Source organism: Hemitrygon akajei, chromosome 3, assembly GCF_048418815.1.
Source record: "Hemitrygon akajei chromosome 3, sHemAka1.3, whole genome shotgun sequence".
Taxonomy (NCBI): domain Eukaryota; kingdom Metazoa; phylum Chordata; class Chondrichthyes; order Myliobatiformes; family Dasyatidae; genus Hemitrygon; species Hemitrygon akajei.
Genome location: NC_133126.1, coordinates 35,618,636 through 35,639,454, shown reverse-complemented (window position 1 = coordinate 35,639,454; position 20,819 = coordinate 35,618,636). Strand labels below are relative to the sequence as shown.

The following is a 20,819-nucleotide window of genomic DNA, read 5'->3' as shown; positions in this document are numbered from 1 at the left end:
ATGCAATATATTTTCTTAAAGATCGTGCCCATTAAAAGACCTTCTTTAATGTATTAGGAATGTTTTTAGTGGCTTTCCCAAAGGAGGTTAGGATAACTTATAGCTTTTATATATGCAGATGAGTGCATGAATATATTCTATTCTGAAAAGAGTGCAACATATAATTTTTCTGAACAGTACATACTAAGTTTCTAACAAGAATATAATTACTACTAGATGACATATATTTTGTGTCATTAACTATATTATTACATTTCAAATTCCTTTTGCCCTGATTCAACCTGCTCAGGTGTTCTTGAAAAAATCTGTGTCATGCCCTTTGCAGCCTCTTCAGTGTCACCATCCTTTGAAATAATAAGAAAATATTATTTAATATGCACTGAGAATGGCATGTGCTTTCAAGATTCCAAAGTCATAGCCACCCTGGGTGATACAGTTAATCCAACAATGTATTACAGTTTTAAAGTAATATTAACTGTGACAGCTCAAATGGCCCTGGAAAAATTTCCACCAGTTTGGCTTGAAAACAATCAACAATATTGGCAGACCAGTATCTGTATTTTTTAAACAAAGCAAGATCAACTAGAAATATTAATTTGCATGAACAATCATACTTCCAAAAATATTGTTGAAAAATATTTAAAATTTAATACAACAAAAATAATTTTTGTAATTGAAATGTTGCCAAATACAAAGCAGTAGATCCATTCAAGATTTCAAATGGAAAATCAATGGAAATATCAAATATGAAAAGCTTTTTTTTATTATTCATTTACAGGATGTGGGCATCACCAGCTGAGCTAGCATTTATTGCCCATCCCTAGTTGCCCTTGAGAAGATGGTGATGAGTTGCCTTCTTGAACTCAGTCCGAGGCATAGGTACACCCATACCCACTTAAACCGCAGTGTGCTATTAAGACAAGCTAGAGAATTAACTAATGAACCAGGTATGCATACCAAATTCTTTTGCTCCTTCCTATCAGAATAATATAATTTATTGTCTTCCATCCTTTCAGCTTTAATCAGCCTATCATACTAATAATCCTAACATTAATATGAATGTATTGAGAATAAAATAATTGCTCCTCTGAATAAAAGGGCAATCAACATTCATGGACATATATGAAAACCTGAATCAAGAATAATTATGATCTGCAAAGAAAATGTTGCCACATTGGCTTCTAAACAGCAATGGTAGAATTTTACAATGGATCCCACAACAGATCATCAAGTTACACAGCGCATGTCTGATTTTCTATTAAACAAAACTTGGGGAAGAAGATAATAAGTTTAGATTTTTCTAAAAAATAAATATTATTTGATCTATTAAAATAGTATTTGGTGAAAATCTAGATTCAGACTCAATTAAAATACTGTATTCAAGTATGTACGTTCACACCATAATGAATATTGCAGAAGAGGGTCACAAGATGATTCTCATTTTAAATGTATTGACTTGAAAAATAATTAATTACATTAAGAGCTAAAATTACATTTAAGAACTACGTCAACTCAGGAATGATTTAATCGAAGTGCATAAAATAACAGAAAGCATATTTATTGGAGCACATTATTTTAAGTAGGTTTGCAAGCATAATGATGGATCAGTTAAGAGAAATAGATTGGATGTCGGGACTTCAGGTATTTACTCTCAAATTTGGTTGTGTTTAAATCTTTTCATTTTCTCCCTGGAATTGCCATGTCTATTGGTAGTTATGTATGTATTGTGGTATCTAAATCAAAGGAGGGTCTACACTATTGTGGAGTTTGAGAGTGAAAGGTGGTGGAAGGAGAACAACTTAAAGATGTAATCAACAAACTCTCTTGTTTTGATCCAAGTTGTTTTAGTTATACAAACTTTTGTTTACCTGAGAGTTATAAATTGATTCAGTTCGAACAAATGCCTTACTTTGACCAGCGTCCACTTTTCCCATTGTTCCATCATCTGCATTTACTACAGAAATAAAATACTGAATTAATGTGTTTCAATGTAAAAATATCTGTATGTTGCTGAGTCTAGGAACTTCATTAATTTTATTTTATTCTAAAATTATGATACATTTTCTAGGGATGTAGGAAAAAAGGAGAGTAATGTTAAATACTTCAATATGCCAAACTAAAACTATACCAGATTTTTAAAAAAATCTATGATATATTTATATACTATGTGCTTGTTCAGGCTGTGCTTATATAGTGTACTTAAATCTTGGCTTGTAAAATCTCAGGAGTGGCAATATGGCTATCAGTATTTCTCAGTTCTAACCATACTGACTCTACATCTCCTGATTCTATGTCACCCCTTGAAAGGGACTGAATTTCATTCCTCACCAGCAGAGCCACCCTCTGCCCACCTGTCTGTCCTTTCGATAGGACGTATATCTTTGAATATTCATTTCCCAGCCCTGGTCCTCTTGCAGCCATGTCTCTGTTATTTCTACAACATCATACTTACCAACTTCCAACTGAGCTTCAAGCTCATCCACTTTATTTCTTATTCTTCGTGCATTCATATATAATACTTCTAATCCATTACTCCCCTTGCTTCTCACATCGGTCCCTATTGCACTTGGCCATACTCTCCGATCCATTCCTGAGCTTTCTGCTCTGTCAATTCAGTTGTCTTTCTTAACTTTTCTTATTCTCTCTTTCCCTTTAACTCCATCCTTATATTTCCAGTTCGTCTCCTCCCCCCCCCCCCCCCACTTATTAGTTTAAACACAACCGTGTAGCAGTAGCAAACCTGCTTTCCAGAATGCTGGTCCCCTGCCTGTTAAGGTGCAACCTTTCCCTTTTGTACAATTCATCCTTACACCAAAACAGTGTTCAAAAAAAGTGAGGTAGTGTTCAAGGGTTCAATGTCCATTTTGGAATTAGATGGCAGAGGGGAAGAAATTGTTCCTGAATCGCTGAGTGGGTGCCTTCAGGCTTCTGTACCACCTACCTAATGGTAACAGTGAGAAAAGGGCATGCCCTGGGTGCTGGAGGTCTTTAATAATGGACACTGCTTTTTTGAGACACTGCTCCTTGAAGATATGCTGGATACTTTGTAGGCTAGTACCAAAGATGGAGCAACTAAATTTACAACTCTCTGCAGCTTCTTTTGGTCCTGTGCAGTAGCGCCTCCCCCACTTCATACCAGACAGTGATGCAGACTGTCAGAATGCTCTCCATGGTACAACCATAGAAGTTTTTGAGTGTATTTGTTGACATACCAAATCTCTTCAAACTCCTAATGAAGTATAGTCACGGTCTTGCCTTCTTTATAACTGCATCAAAATGTTGGGACCAGGCTAGGTCCTCAGAGATTTTGACATCCAGGAACTTGGAACTACCCACTCTCTCCACTTCTGGTTCCTCTATGAGAATTGGTATGTGTTCCTTTGTCTTACCCTTCCTGAAGTCCACTATCAGTTCTTTTGTCCCACTGATGTTGAGTGCCAGGTTGTTGCTGAGACACCACTCCACTAGTTGGCATAGCTTGCTCCTGTATGCCCTCTCGTCACCATCTGAGATTCTACCAACAATGGTTGTATCATCAGGAAATTTATAGATGGTATTTGAGCTATGCCTAGCCACACAGACACAGAAAGACACAGGAAGGCGTCCGCTCCAGCCCCAACAGGCGGTGCTCCTTGCCCCATCTGCAACTGTATCTGCACTTCGGACTTCGGCCTCAGAAGTTATATGCGTGCCCACAGACGTTGACTGCGCAACACATCTGTCTTCCTCGGACTTTGAGAGACTACTACTAGCCACACAGTCATGGGTATAGAGAGAGTAGTACAGTGGGCTAAGCACACACCCCTGAGGTGCACCAGTGTTGATTGCCAGCAAGGAGGATATGTCATCACCAATACGCACAGATTGTGGGCTTCTGGTTAGGAAGTCGAGGATCCAATTGCAGAGAGAGATACAGAAGCCTGGGTTCTGTAACTTATTAAATCCTGAGCTATAGTCGATGAACAGCATCCTGACATGGCGACAGGTAAATTGCAATGGGTCTAGGTACTTGCTGAAGCAGGAGTTCAGTCTAGTCATGACTAACCTCTCAAAGCATTTCATCATTTAGATGTGAGTGCTACCGGGCTATAGTCATTAAGGCAGGTCACATTCTTCTTCTTAGGCACTGGTATAATTGTTGCCTTTTTGAAGCAAGTGGGAACTTCCACCCATAGCAGTAAGAGGTCCTTGAATACTCCTACCAGTTGGTTGGCACAGATTTTCAGAGCCTTACCAGGTACGCCATAGGGACCTTCCTCTTTAAAGACAGCTTAACATTGGCCTCTGAGGGATATGACAGGAGTCATCAGATGCAGCAGGGATCTTCACAGCTGTAGTTATATTTCCCCTTTCAAAGCAGGTATAGAAGGCATTGAGTTCATCTATTAGTGAAGCACTGCTGCCATTCATGCTATTGGGTTTTGCTTTGTAGGAAGTAATGTCCTGCAAATATTACTAGAATTGTTGTACATCCGATATCGCCTCCAACCTCATTTGAAATTGTCTCTTCGCCCTTGAAATAGCCCTCCACAAATCATACCTGGTTTGCTGGTACGGGCCTGGGTCGCCAGATTTGAATGCTGCAGATCTAGCCTTCAGCAGACAACGTACCTCCTGGTTCATTCATGGCTTTTGGTTGGGGAATGTACAGTAAGTCTTTGTAGGCACACACTCATCCACACAGATTTTAATGAAGTTGGTCACAACTGCAGTGTACCCATCCAGGTTCGAAGATGAATCCCTGTATACAGTCCATTCCACTCATTCAAAGCAATCCTGTAAGCGCTCCTGTGCTTCCCTTGTCCATACCTTCTTGGTCCTCACTACTGGTGCTGCAGACTTGCTAAATACTAATTTAGTTCATCTGCCATCTCCTTGGTCCCCATTATTATTTCTCCATCCTCGTTTTCTAGCAGTCCTATATCCATTCTCATCTTTCTTTTATTTTTTACATACAGTCGGCCCTCCTTATCCATGAGGGATTGGTTCCGGGACCCCTCACGGATACCAAAAAACGCGGATGCTCAAGTCCCTTATTCAACCTGTCTCAATGGGGTGGACCTTAGGACTCAGTGGAACTCCAGACCTTATTTTAACCTGTCTCAGTGCAGTGGACATTGGGACCCAGCGGTGGAGCTCTGAATCCGCAGTGTTTCTGTTCACGAAAATAATCATGATCACGATTGAAAATGAAGTCGAAATAATAAAGCGAGCGGAAAGAGGTGAAATGCCATCGGTCATTGGAAAAGCGGTAGGCTACAGTCGGTCAATGATCAGAACAATTTTAAAGGATAAAGTGAGAACGGCCCTGCCCCAATGAAAGCTACAATTATTACTAAGCAACGCAGTGGTTTAATTATTGGGTTTTGGGGTTTTGGGTCTCGGCCTGAAATGTCAACAGTGCTTCTTCCTATAGATGCTGCATTCCACCAGCATTTTGTGTGTGTTGCTATGAAATCTTTTATGAGTATGTAATAAGAAAATGATTAGCAAGAACAAATGTGGGTCCCTTACTGCTAGAGTCAGATGAATTTATGATTGGGAAAAATAAGTGACAGAGGAAGGAGTCTTTATGAATGAAGACAAAAAAAATCTTCCAGGAGTGCTCGAGAACTAAGGATCAAGGATACAATATACTAACATTATCAGATGTCAGGCTTATTAACTTTTCTGGTAATACTTGTACTGCACTATTATTAGAAAGGAAATACAATTAGATAGATAGATAGATACTTTATTCATCCCCATGGGGAAATTCAACATTTTTTCCAATGTCCCATACACTTGTTGTAGCAAAACTAATTACATACAATACTTAACTCAGTAAAAATATGATATGCATCTAAATCACTCTCTCCAAAAGCATTAATAATAGCTTTTAAAAAGTTCTTAAGTAGTTTACTTAAATACATTAAATACAATCAACCCCGGCACTTTAACATATCTTACTCCTGGCGGTTGAATTGTAAAGCCTAATGGCATTGGGGGTATTGACCTCTTCATCCTGTCTGAGGAGCATTGCATCGATAGCAGCCTGTCACTGAAACTGCTTCTCTGTCTCTGGATGGTGCTATGTAGAGGATGTTCAGGGTTTTCCATAATTGACCGTAGCCTACTCAGCGCCCTTCGCTCAGCTACCGATGTTATACTCTCCAGTACTTTGCCCACGACAGAGCCCGCCTTCCTTACCAGCTTATTAAGACGTGAGGCGTCCCTCTTCTTAATGCTGCCTCCCCAACACGCCACCACAAAGAAGAGGGCGCTCTCCACAACTGACCTATAGAACATCTTCAGCATCTCACTGCAGACATTGAATGACGCCAACCTTCTAAGGAAGTACAGTCGACTCTGTGCCTTCCTGCACAAGGCATCTGTGTTGGCAGTCCAGTCTAGCTTCTCGTCTAACCAGATAAGTAAATTACCCTGACACCTGAAAGAGACCCAAGAACATCTACATTCTAGAGTTTTGAAAGAGAAGGTACCAGAGATAATGGTCTGTCATCATCTTCCAAAATTCTACAGATTCAGGAGATCCAAAGATTTTCAAAGACATACTCCCAAGATAGATGCTGAGTCAGCAAAGATATGTGGCGTGAAGGTAAGTTTTGATGAAATGGCAATTGAGGAATATCCAGATCAAAGTTGAAAATATTCAAGCCAAATATTAATCTATAAATTTACTAAATTATCTAGCTGGTGTAGAGCCAGTATGGCACTCGCCTATTCTTTTTTATGTTTTGAAAACATGCTCTCATTGTACTTCGCATTCAGCACAAAAAATTCTAACACAGCAGTAATACAGAGTATAACTGCTAAATCACCATTGGTTCAGTCAGTGCTCTATCTGAACTCTGAAATCTAATTTTTATTTTGTTCATTTAATTTACAGGTGTTACCATGACTATTGAAATCAAATTTCATCCTTCTCACTGTAGTAGTAAAAGTCATGCTGCACAAGTGCAGACAATGATTACCACCTTCAACAAGAAAATTTAAGCAATACCCATCACTGAATACTGCACCATTAGTTTCCCAAGTTTCATCACTGACGATAAAAACTAGCTGTAAGAGCAGACCAGATTTTGGATATTCTCCGGTGGATAACTCTTATCCTCATTTCCAAAGCCATCTACAAAGCACTGTAATAGAATATATTTTAATAACTGTAATAGACTATATTATCAAGACTGTAACAGAACATTATTTCACATGGCCAAGTGAATGTTGATTCAACAATATTTGACAAACTTGATATCAGCTAAGATAAAATAGCCACTTAAATAGAACTGTGTCCTAAACAATCATGCCCCCCTCCACTGACATTCTGAGGCTGCAGCAAGAATCATCTTCAAAACCTATTGCAATTTCTTACTCCAACAATATCTCCCAATTCCTCAACTTCAACTACCAAGAAAGACAAGGGGTAACAAGCACATGAGAGCACTATCACCTGCAGGATCCTCTCCAAGAAATGCATTCTCGATTAGGAAATAAGTCACAGATCTTTCGCTGTCATTTAGGCATAGCAGAAAAAATTCCTCCTTGGCATAACTGGGAGTTATGTTATCAGAATATGGCTCACATCACAACACATAAAGCATAATATCAAATAAAGGGAATTAAGTATAGGCATTAAATACTGCCCTGGACAGGACCATTCAAAAACAGGGGAAAAAGTCACTAACTGAATAGGTCCTTTTGATCATTTAAGACATTTAACTTATAGGAAGGCAAGAAATATCACCAGTGTTTTAATATTAAAAAAGCACTTCAAAAATATGTAAGCTACCTTTTTCTTTAAAGGAAATTATCTATGAGATATTATCTATGATGTTCCATGGCTTCTTTCCTTAGTATTTCAAAATCTATTGTAATCAATTATGTACATTAATATATACAATTTATATACTGTGTGACTAGCAGGCTGTATAAATAATCACTTAGCTGGTCCTACTTCACCCACTCCCTTTAAACTTACCATGGCTTTTTTTCCATGCTTAAGTAGCAATTTAAAACTGGTATACATAGAACATAGAATAGTACAGCACATTACAGGCCCTTTGGCCCACAATGTTGTGCCGACCCTCAACCCTGCCTCCCATATAACCCACCTTAAATTCCTCCATATACCTGTCTAGTAGTCTCTTAAACTTCACTAGTGTATCTGCCTCCACCACTGACTCAGGCAGTGCATTCCACGCACCAACCACTCTGTGAATAAAAAACCTTCCTCTAATATCCCCCTTGAACTTCCCTCCCCTTACCTTAAAGCCATGTCCTCTTGTACTGAATAGTGGTGCCCTGGGAAAGAGGCGCTAGCTATCCACTCTATCTATTCCTCTTAATATCTTGTACACCTCTATCATGTCTCCTCTCATCCTCCCCTCCAAAGAGTAAAGCCCTAGCTCCCTTAATCTCTGATCATAATCCATACTCTCTAAACCAGGCAGCATCCTGGTAAATCTCCTCTGTACCCTTTCCAATGCTTCCACATCCTTCCTATAGTGAGGTGACCAGAACTGGACACAGTACTCTAAGTGTGGCCTAACCAGAGGTTTATAGAGCTGCATCATTACATCGCGACTCTTGAACTCTATCCCTCGACTTATGAAAGCTAACACCCCATAAGAGTTCTTAACTACCCTATCTACCTATGAGGCAACTTTCAGGGATCTGTGGACGAGTACCCCCAGATCCCTCTGCTCCTCCACACTACCAAGTATCCTGCCATTTACTTTGTACTCTGCCTTGGAGTTTGTCCTTTCAAAGTGTACCACCTCACACTTCTCCGGGTTGAACTCCATCTGCCACTTCTCAGCCCACTTCTGCTTCCTATCAATATCTCTCTGCAATCTTTGACAATCCTCTACACTATCTGCAACACCACCAACCTTTGTGTTGTCTGCAAACTTGCCAACCCACCCTTCTACCCCCACATCCAGGTCGTTAATAAAAATCATGAAAAGTAGAGGTCCCAGAACTGATCCTTGTGGGACACCACTAGTCACAACCCTCCAATCTGAATGTACTCCCTCCACCACGACCCTCTGCCTTCTGCAGGCAAGCCAATTCTGAATCCACCTGGCCAAACTTCCCTGGATCCCATGCCTTCTGACTTTCTGAATAAGCCTACCGTGTGGAACCTTGTCAAATGTGTTACTAAAATCCATGTAGATCACATCCACTGCACTACCCTCATCTATATGCCTGGTCACCTCCTCAAAGAACTCTATCAGGCTTGTTAGGCATGATCTGCCCTTCACAAAGCCATGCTGACTGTCCCTGATCAGACCATGATTCTCTAAATGCCCATAGATCCTATCTCTAAGAATCTTTTCCAACAGCTTTCCCACCACAGACGTGAGGCTCACTGGTCTATAATTACTTGGACTATCCCTACTACCTTTTTTGAACAAGGGGACAACATTCGCCTCCCTCCAATCCTCCGGTACCATTCCTGTGGACAACAAGGACATAAAAATCCTAGCCAGAGGTTCAGCAATCTCTTCCCTCGTCTTGTGGAGCAGCCTGGGGAATATTCCGTTAGGCCCCGGGGACTTATCCGTCCTAATGTATTTCAACAACTCCCAACACCTCCTCTCCCTTAATATCAACATGCTCCAGAACATCAACCTCACTCATACTGTCCTCACCATCATCAAGTTCCCTCTCATTGGTGAATACCTAACAGAAGTATTCATTGAGGACCTCACTCACTTCCACAGCCTCCAGGCACATCTTCCCACCTTTATCTCTAATCGGTCCTACCTTCACTCCTGTCATCCTTTTGTTCTTCCCTTAGAACTTCCAACTGTTCTTCCAAAACCTCTTTATATGTTACATCTGGCTTTACTCCATGCACTTCTTTCACTGCTCTATCGCTCCGGGTCCCATCCCCCTTGCATATTAGTTTAAACCCTCCCGAACTATGCTAGCAAACCTACCTGCAAGGATATTGCTCCCCCTCGAGTTCAGGTGCAACCCATCCAATCTGTACAGGTCCCACCTTCCCCAGAAGAGATCCCAATGATCCAAAAATCTAAAACCCTGCCCCTTGCACCAACTCCTCAGCCACACATTCAACTGCCATCTCCTCCAATTCTTACCATCACTATCACGTAGCACTGGCATCAATCCTGAGAACGCCACCCTTGAGGTCCTGTTCTTCAGCCTTCTGCCTAGTTCCTGAAACTCACACTTCAGGATCTCATCCCTCTTCCTGCCTATGTTGTTGGTACCAACATGTATCATGACTTCTGGTTGCTTTCCCTCTCATACCAGGATGTCATGCACCCGGTCAGAGACATCCCGGACCCTGGCACCTGGGAGGCAACAAACCATGCGGGTGTCCTTCTCATGTCCACAAAATCTCCTGTCTGCTCCCCTGACTAAAGAGTCTCCAATGGCGACAGCTCTCCTCTTCTCCATCCCACCTTTCTTCACCACAGGGTCAGACTCAGTGCCAGAGGCCCTGCCATTGTGGTTCACACTTGGTCGGTCGTCCCAGCCAACAGAATCCAGGACGGTAAACTTATTATTCAGGGGAATGGCTACAGGGGTGCTCTGTACTACCTGTCTACTCACCTTCGCTTTCCCCCCTCTGACTCTGACCTGCTTCCGGTAGCCTAGGTGTGACTACCTCCCTGTAGCTCTCATCTATGACTGCCTCTTTCTCCCTTATGAGTTGAAGGTCATCCAGCTGCTGCTCCAGATTCCTCACACAGTCTTCCAGATGGCCCAGCCGCATGCACTTCTGGCAGATGTGACTCTGTGGGAGAGGGGAGTTCCTCCAAGACTGCCATATCTCACAGGATAGGCACATCACCATCTCAGGAGGCATTGTAAAGACTAACTGGGAACAAGCTTGTCTTCCACCTCTTCTCCTTGAAGCCTCTCGTGTCAAAGCCTCAAAGCTTCACTCACTCACTGGTTGCTTTCCACCACTCACTGGCCGCTTTCCATTTATTAGATTATATTAGATTTACCTGATATTGGTAGGTTATTTTCTAACCACGATACAGGAGCTTCTTGGTCCTGGTGAACAAATGGGCTAAGGTAACAACAGGAAGGTAGAAGATTAGAATTTTTCAGATTTTCTGCAAAATTATTACACACTTATAGTTTATATTAACTGATTGTACAAGATCAATGGGGTTATCTCTAGCAATAATTTTCAACTGTGGAGTAAAAGAAAGCATTTTAATTAAATATTTTGTCTACAAGTGGTATATATTTTTGTTCAATGTGTTGCCACATGAGCAAACAAATTGAAAGGTTCATAAGATTCAAAATAGATAAAATATGATTTTGCACAAGTAAAACCTTAAAGATTTATTACCAGGATTGAGCTTGTCCTTCATTCTTGGTTGCTAACGTCATCTGAAAAATTTTCTGTTGATGGATTCCACTTACTTCTGGGGTTTTCTACAAAATAATAGTCTTTTTTTAAGTAATCCTATTGTTTACAGAATTTTTCAATCAGTGTTTACTAATCCTGAAATCAATTTATAGCAAAACTCTGGCATGCTCAGGACTTTGATTTTATAAATTTTACAGTGAACACTACACTTAAAGGGAAAGCTAAGAGTGTAGTGAACACAACCAGTTAAGTTTAAAGAGAGGATGGGAACTAGGGTTCTGGCATGGGAATGGGTCTGCAGAAGATGAGCATGAGAACTTGAGCCTCAGTGAGTGGAATACCTGCCAGGTAACTGGGGTCTTGGTGAGTGGAAAAAGAACAAGGGAACCAGGATCCCAGTGATTCAGGGGAGGGAGTGAAAAATGGAGCACTAATGACTGGAAAGAGAATGCAAGACTTAGGGTCACAGCAAGTGGTAGGGAACTATGAGACACACTTGCTAAATTTACATTGCCTTTCATAAAGTATCAATTTGGGCAGCTGTACCTGCTCATTTGCCTTATGATTAACCATCAGGATGGTTAAATAACTATATAGTGGATTACCATAGCTTTACTGTGTTGTGTTGTGTTGATTATACATATATTGTATAATTCCTTTTAAATAAAATACATTAAAATGCATAAGCATGGTCCACCTATTTAGGCTGCCAATATATTCATCCATCACTATGGCATGGATTTCGTAGCTAGTAGCACAGCGATAGATTTGGCAACTGACCTAAAAAATGTTATGCATAAGGATCTAGCAATTGGGTTAAGCTTCAGTTAAAGAAGATCCCTTGTGTTCAGCAACTGTGATGTCTTCTAGTTGGCTGAGCAGGTGCTCATGTTGAAAAATCCTCATGGATATCAAACTCAGATGGAAATGGCATAACTCGTTAATGTTTCAAACATTTTTCAGAGAACAAAATAAAAATTAGAAATGCACATATGATTAAAGTGAATACTGAAACATTATTACATTTTTAAGTAATTTTTTATTATGTTAAAATACATTTTATTATGATACACTTGTTTAATATTTGTTCCTGTTTGTGGGGTAGGCAGGCTGAAGGTGTAGAATATTTGATAAACAATATTATAAATTAGTAATATAAACATAGCAAATTCTGGAAATGCTTAGTCAACGGAAACAGAGTTAACACTTCACCAGTAATGATATAATTTAGAGAAACCAATTACAAAATGCAGAGAGAGCTGGGGAGTGCAGAGAACAAAAGGAAAGATCTGTGATAGGGTGAAGGTGGGGAAGGATTAAATGAAAAAGGAATGATTGTACAAGATGAAAGAGGATGGCGAGTGGGGGAACAGACCTATAGTCAAAAGAAGAGGGGGACAGCAGAACTAAAATACTGCAGAAGAAAATGTAAATACTGGAAATGTGAAATAAATAAAAATACTGGAGATTTAAAGAAGACAAAAATAAGCTAGCCTAGGAAGAGCAATGTTTCATCGGGAACTCCTTGAGAATTCTGTATTTGGATAAGTATGCAGGAATCCTGAATTTACAAGTTTCATGTGCTAAAACTTTGTATTATTACAAGTGCAGAACATGAAGAAACCTTATTAACTTTTAGGCATTGTTATTACTATGTATAATATCTACATCCTTTAAACATCTATCACAAAGCACAAGGAAGAAAAGATAATATTTTCTTACAATGGAATTTTGAGAATCTTCTGGAACCACAGCGAAAACCTTTGTTAGAGATTGCTCATGTTTTGAGAATTCCATTACTGGGTCTTGGATATTATCTTCAGTTTCCTAAAAAGAACTTGGTTCCTAATTATCTCTGCTCCATCTTAGATAAAAATAGCATCAATATGGCAACTCAATCAATGAATGCAAAAAATATAGATTAGAAATTCCTTAACATGGGTGGAGTTAATGATTGTAAAAGATGGGAAGTATTACCCAGATCTCATAGTTTCATAGAAAAATGGATGACACAGGAAGTCATTCTGATCAAGGTAGCAGCCAAAAACAAAGCCACTCAGCCTGATTACACCATTCAAAGAAATATCTATTGCCCTGCAGGTTACAGTTCACATGAACTTACATAAGAGCTCATTAAATGTATACATAGAGACATAGAAATTTACAGCATATTACAAGCCCTTCAGCCCACAATGTCATGCCGACCATGTAACCTACTCCAGAAACTGCCTAGAATTTCCTTAGGCATTAGAATTAGGCAATAGAATTTCTATTTTTCTAAGCTCCATGCACCTATCTAACAGTCTCTTAGAAGACTCTATTGTATGTGCCCCTACTACCTTCGCTGGCAGTGCATTTCAGGCACCCACTACTCACTGTGTGAAAAATTTACCTCTGACATACCCTTTGTACCTACCTCCAAGCACCTCAAAACTATGCCCCCTCATGTTAGCCATTTCAGCCCTCGGAAAAAACTTCTGGTTATCCACACAATCAATGCCCCTCATCATCTTATACATCTCTATCGGGTCTCCTTCTCAACCAGTTCTGCCGAAGGGTTTTAGCCCGAAACATTGACTGTATTTTTTCATAGATGCTGCCTGGCCTGTTGGGTTCCTCTCCCTCTTGAGTGTGTTACTCAGATTTCCAGCATCTGCAGACATTTTCTTCTTTGTCAGTGTCCAACAGATTGAGTTACTTTCAGCTCATTTGTATGAGAGTAAGGTGGTTGAGGTACCTGGCCATTGCACCATGGTATAGGAAGCTCACAAGTGGAGAGAGGCAAACAAGAATGCAATGGTGCAATATAGTGTATATTAGTGCATGGGGAGAGACACTGCCCTTTACACCAAAGAGCAACACTATGTTTTTTGTTTGGTGTCTCAGTATGGAGAATCTCTCTTGGGAGAGGAGTTGAAGGTCAATTCAATAACCATTAAAGACAAAGACAGAGGTTTCACAAAGTTAGTAAGAGGAGCCAGTCACCAGCAATTTTTCATCAATTTATATCATAAAAGATACAGGTTACATCCTAGAAATAGCTGTAAATCAGGAATTGGAAGGAGAGGAAAAGCTAAAGAAAATTGCAATTAAAAGTAAAGTGGTAGTAAACAACTTGTTAAGAGTTGCAAATTGATAAATCCCAAGATTTTGATAGATTTTATCCCTGGGTCTTAAAAGAAAAACCCAGTACATTAATGTCTGCCATGGGAAAATGTTAGAAAACATTAATGACAATGTTATAGCAGGGCACTTCATAAAATTCAATCAGGCAAAATCAAGTAACTGAAGATTATGAAAATAGAAGTCAAACTAGTTAAGTTAGTAATCAAATGTCCAACTAAACTAATCCATTCTGCTTACACAATGTCCATATCGTTCCATTTCCTGCACATTAATATGCCTGTCTAAGAGTCTGTTGAATGCCTCTATCATAATTGCCTTCACCATCACCCCAAGCAGTTCCTGCCACACACACCAACTCTCTGTGTAAAGAAGTTTCCCCATATATCCCCTTTGAACATACCCTCTCACCATAAATGCATGCCTTCTAATATTACACATTTCAACCCTGGGAAAAAGATACTGTCTACTCTGTCTATGCATCTCATCCATGCTTTCTCTGTGGTTTCCTGTTGGAGAACACATAGATTGTCCTCTTCTTAATCCTCAAAACACTTGCTGATGAAGTCTGTGACAGTGGTGGCCTATCCATCTAGGCTGGAGGTTATGCTTTTGAACATGAACCGGTCTACCAACTCAGATCAGTTGTTTAGAAGCTGATCGATTTCCTCATAAACACAAGGGATTGTGCAGTTGCTGGAACTCCAGACTAACACATAATGTTGGAGGAACTCAGCTGTCAGGCAGCATCTATGTAAAGGAATAAAAATCCAACACTTTGCACCAAGATTCTTCATCAGAACTTGAAAGGAAGGGGAAAGAAGCCAGAATAAGAAAGGGCTCGGAGGGCAAGGAGCATAAACTAGAATAGATAGGTGAAGCCAGGTGAGGGAGAAGGTAGGTAGGTAGAGGAGGGTAGATGAAGTGAGAAGCTGGGAAGTGAAGGGTGAAGAGGAAGGAATTTGTTAGGAGAGGAGAGTGGACCATTGGAGAAAGAGAAAGAGGAGGGGCATCTGAGGGAGATGATAGGCAGTTGAGGAAAAGAAGAGGGGAGCCAGAATGGTGAATGAAAGAATAGAGAAGGTGGGGGGGGGAGTGTTTATATTACCAGAAGTTAGAGAAAGCTACGTTCATGCTGAGCATCGATGGAGGCTACTCAGAAAGAATAAATTGTTGCTCCTTCAACCTGAAAGTGGCTACATCATGGCAGCAGAGGAAGTCATGGACCAACATGTTGGAATAGGAATGGAGAACCGAGTTAAAATGGCTGGCTACTGGAAAATCCTGCTTGTTGCGGACAAAGAAAAGGTGCTTGACAAAGCAGTCCCCCAATATTCATCAGGTCTCACCAACATAGAGGAGGCTGCACTGGGAGCACAGCAGATAACTCCAATAAACTTACAGTTGAAGTGTTACCTCACCTGGAAGCACTGTTTGAAGTCCTGAATGGAATTGAGGGAGAAGGATGAATGGGCAGGTGTAGCACTTCTTCTGCTTGCAGGGATACACTCTAGGAGGGAGATGAGTGAGAGTGACGAATAGACAATGGAATTACAGAGAGATCGATCACTGCAGAAAACAGAGAGTTGGGGGTCGCAGGGAGAAGGTAAAGGTGTGTTTGGTGGTAGGATCCAGTTGCAAATGATGGAAGTTTATTTTCTTACACCAGTATTGTATGACCTTCTATAAGGTATCAACTTCTATTGTCTGCAGGAAGAAGGAGCATAATGCCTGGTGGTCTAATTTACCAAAGTGTGGATGGGGTTGGCTCAGGAGGTATCGTTGATGGTTGTATATCAATGGCCAAGGGTGTTTGATCCCCTAGTGGGACAGGAGACATGCTGGTGGTATTTTGGTAACACACTCTTGAAGTTGGCCTGATTGAAGTCATCTTCTGATTGAAAAGTCCCATTTTAAAACTGTTGAACAAAGTTTTGAGTGCAAGCTTCAGGTCCATTTGAGGGAAATATAAGTTGCCAGTAAGACAGCTGAACTCCTGTGGCAGGTAGTATGGGTGACATTTCACCCTAGATGTTCCAGGCTGGGGGGAGCAGGAACTTGCCAGGGTCATCACATCTGAGCACCATTCGGTATTGTCCCTTCTGAATCATACATATTTCTCAGCATACTTCAAAGGGGATCTGATTATAAACTTAACTCCACATTCTCACCTGTACATGGTAACTTTTGCACAACAAGTAATTGTGGAAGCAAATGGAATTTTATCATTTATTGCAAGAGAAATTGAATACAAAAGTAAAGATTTCACGCTTCAAATAAACAGGGCATTAGTGAAATTATATTTTCATATAGGATTGATCTTATTTAAATAAGCAAGTTAATGCACTACAAACAGTTCAGAGAAGATGTACCAGGCTAAGAAATGCATGGTCAGGTTGCCATAACAGAAAATATTCAACAGGCTTGGTGTATACCCAATGAAGTTTAGAAGTTTGAGAGAGGTCTCCTTTTTTCAGGGAAAGATGAAGTGATTTTTTTTTCTCTCTCAGAAGATTGTGATTCTTTAGAAGTCTCCTCCTTAATGGGTGATGGAAGTAGAAGGAATATAGAGGAAGAGCTTGCTAAATGCTTGAACATAAAGAGGATGAACAGTTACTAACAGCGAATGAGAACGCGGAGTTCCATTTACAATTAGATCACCTATGATGTTATTTAATGTTGAGGTACACTGAGAAGCCTTTATGATTCAGAAGGGACAATGTTAGCACCAAACTAGAAGACACAGAAGTACAGTAGATGGAAAAACAGTCTTCTGCAGCATTCAATGACCAAACCTAGTTGAGATATACTATCTGTTAATATTTGGTAAAATATCTGCCTGGCTTTTTAATGTATTTATGGTATTTTACCAATGCTAAATGATATTATAATGATGGAAGATGGAACTGAGGGACTACCGAAGAAGCATTTCCTCTATCCACCAGAAATAATAGTAAAACATTTAAGAGAAGGGAGAGGATCATGGGACGGGAGGCCTAGGGAGAAAGAAAGTGGGCCCCCATCCTTTGTTTGTTTGTTTGTTTATTTATCTATTTATTTATCTATCTATCTATCTATTTATTTATTCGTTCCCTTTTTTCTCTCTCTGTCCCCCTCACAATTACTCTTTGCCTGCTCTCCATCTTCCTCTGGTGCTCCCCTCTCCCTTTCTTTCTCCTTAGGCCTCCTGTCCCATGATTCTAGCCTTGTATCCCTTTTGCCAATCAACTTTCCAGCTCTTAGCTTCATCCCTCCCCCTCCTGTCCTCTCCTATCATTTCAGATCTCCCCCTCCCCTCCCACTTTCAAATCTCTTACTATCTCTTCTTTCAGTTAGTCCTGACAAAGGGTCTCAGCCCGAAATGTCGACTGTACTTCTTCCTATAGATGCTGCCTGGCCTGCTGCGTTCCACCACCATTTTGTGTGTGTTGCATATATTTTCACATATATTTTTCATCTTTACCTCGCATTCTTTTTGTAATGGATTAAGTTGTGAAACCAGCACATTACTTGCTTGCAGATTCTTCTGTGTTCCACTTTCTAAGCCACAAAATATGATTTAAAAGACAAATGAATTAATCCTATCATTCTGTGACTAATAGCCATCATATATCTTGAACAATAATTAATCATTTAAATGTAGTTTATTGGCTTTTAATTTAAATTCCAGTCATCACAAAACATGATGCAACAAGTGATGTAGGTACAAGCATCTCATCAATTTCAAATAAGATTATTGACCAGTAAAGATGTAATTCAGGTTAATAACAACAGAACAATATTAGCATAATACCCAAGGAGAGGTATCTCTACAAAGATTTAATTATTTCTGTAAGTAATTCTTTGAAGGTAACTGATAATTCCACAAGTTTGTATAAAAACATATAAAAACAAAAGTGCAGGAACCAGTAATGTTAGACTTTAAGTCAATTTAGTTAGTGACAATATAATTATTTTGAGAAGACAAATTTGCAGATTAAGTGACAACATACAACAACAAACTTGAAAAGCAAATAGTTTAATTGCTTGGAGAGAAAATTCCAGTGTAATAGGTGAAAACACGGGTATGATTGTAAAGTAATTGGTAAAGCTAAAAGGAAGTCAAATAGAATCCATTTTAATATCCCATAATTGTTTTTAATCTAAGATCATTGCGTTAAACTCTAAAAAATCCAAAATAGACGAATCAATAAAACTCAATTAATTAACCAATCAACTATTTTATAAACTGCAAGATCCAGCATTACCAGTATATTGAAATAACTCTTCTGCTTTATGTCTGATTGCACCATGAGACTTTTTTTTACATTCAAGCAAGCATTTAAGACTTAGCTAAACATCTCATCCAGTGGCATTTGCAGATTAGCCAATGGGGGCTGGGGTTTCAGCAAAGAAATCAAATTTAGTGGATGCAGACAAATTTATTTTAAATCTGAGCTAAAATAAAGTTCAAAATACATTATTAATATCAAGAACATATACATCACCATTTCCAATCCTGAGAATCATTTCCTCAATAAATCCATAATAGAATAATAAATATAGCAGAATGAATGAAAGACCACCCATCTAGGATCTACCAGAATGCAGAAGACAACAAACTGTGCAAATACAAAAAGAAGAAATAATAATAATGATAAATAAATAATATTGAGATCATGAGATGAAAAATCCTTGAAACCGAATCCATTGGATGTGGGAATATTTCAATGATGGGGCAAGTGAAATTGAGTGAAGTTATCCCCTTTGGTTCAAGAGCCTGATGGATGAGTGGTAGTAACTGTTCCTGAACCTGCTGGTGTGAGTCCTGAAGCTCTTGTATATTTTTCTTGATGGCAGCAGCAAGAAGATATCAAGTCCTAGGTGCTCAGGGTCCCTGATTATGACGCTGCTTTCCTGGGACAACGTTTCAAGTGGATGTGCTCAATGATTTGGAGGGCTTTACCCGTGATGGACTGGGCCGTATCCACAACTTTTTGTAGGATTTTCCATTCAAGGGAATTGGTATATACCAGGCCGTGAATCAGCCAGTGAATATACTTTCCATAACACACGTATAGAAGTTTGTCAAAGATTTAGATGTCATGCCAAATCCCTGTAAACTCTTAAGGAAGTAGAGGTGCTGCCACACTTTCTTCGTGATTGCACTTATGTGCTGGGCCCAGGATAGGTCCTCTGAAATAATAGCACCTAGGAGTTTAATGTTGCTAACCCTTTCCACTAATGAGTACTGGCTCATGGATTTCTAGTTTCCTTCTCTTGCAGTCTATAATCAGCTCCTTGATCTTGCTGATATTGAGTGAGAGATTGGTGTTATGGCACCACTCAGCCAGATTTTCAATCTCCTTCCTATATGTTGATTCAGCCTACAACAGTGATGTCATCAGCAAACTTGAATGTGGTATTGGTGCTGCCCTTAGCCACACAGTCATAAAGTAAGTAGAGCAGGGGACTAAGCACACATCCTGTGATACACCTGTGCTGATGGAGTTCATTGAGGAGATATTGTTACCAATCCAAACTGACTGGTGTCTGTAAGTGAGGAAATTGAAGATCCAATGGCACGAGGAATTATTGAGTCCAAGGCCTTGAAGCTTATTGATTAGTTTTGAGGGGTTGATGGTATTAAAATGTTGAGCTGTGGTTGATATAGAGCATCTAGATGTATACACCTTTGCTGTCTAAGGGTTCCAGGGTTGAGTGAACAGCCAATGGCATCTGCTGTGGATCTGTTGCTCTAATACGCAAATTGGAGCAGATCTAAGTTACTTCTCAGGCAAGAGCTGAATGTTTCAACATATCACTTCATTGCTATGGATGTAAGTGCTATTGGGTGATAGCTGTTGAGGCAAGTCACCACGCTCTTCCTGGGCACTATTATAATTGAAGCCCTCTTGAAACAGTTGGGTACTATACACTGCTAAAGCAAGAGGTTAATAACCTCAGTGAACACACTAGCCAGTTGATGAGCACAGATCTTTAGTACTTTGCTTGTACCACATCTAAACCAGATGCTTTTTGTGGGTTCACCCTTCTGAAGGCTGCTCACATGTCAGCTTCAGAGACTGAAATCATAGGATCATTGGGGAATGTGGGTTTGTGATAGTTCCTCCATGTTTTGACGGTCAAAGCAAGTATAGTAGGCATTGAGCTCATCTGGAACCGAAACCCTGCTGTCTCCTATGTCACTTGATTTATAACAGGTGATAGTATTTAAGTCTTGCCACAACTGCTGAGCATCCTTCGTTGATTTAATTGCCAGTCGCCCATGAGATGGCATTCCAGACATCGTGCCTGGAACTCTTGTAACCTTCTCAGTCATCAGACTTGAATGCCT

At 39.9% G+C, this 20,819-nt stretch overlaps 1 protein-coding gene across 1 annotated transcript in view; it reads right to left on the bottom strand.

Annotated features, from left to right (window-relative positions):
* Positions 1–20,819, bottom strand: part of LOC140724855 (protein SIX6OS1) — a 71,468-nt gene that overhangs the window by 13,132 nt on the left and 37,517 nt on the right. Inside the window, exons 12-17 of the mRNA XM_073039547.1 lie at positions 17,946–18,022; positions 13,082–13,186; positions 11,339–11,424; positions 10,986–11,050; positions 1,869–1,954; positions 253–344 (exon numbers count right to left, since the gene is read on the bottom strand). Of these exons, the coding sequence (XP_072895648.1) occupies positions 253–344; positions 1,869–1,954; positions 10,986–11,050; positions 11,339–11,424; positions 13,082–13,186; positions 17,946–18,022 (511 nt within the window). The remainder of the gene's footprint in view (positions 1–252; positions 345–1,868; positions 1,955–10,985; positions 11,051–11,338; positions 11,425–13,081; positions 13,187–17,945; positions 18,023–20,819) is intronic.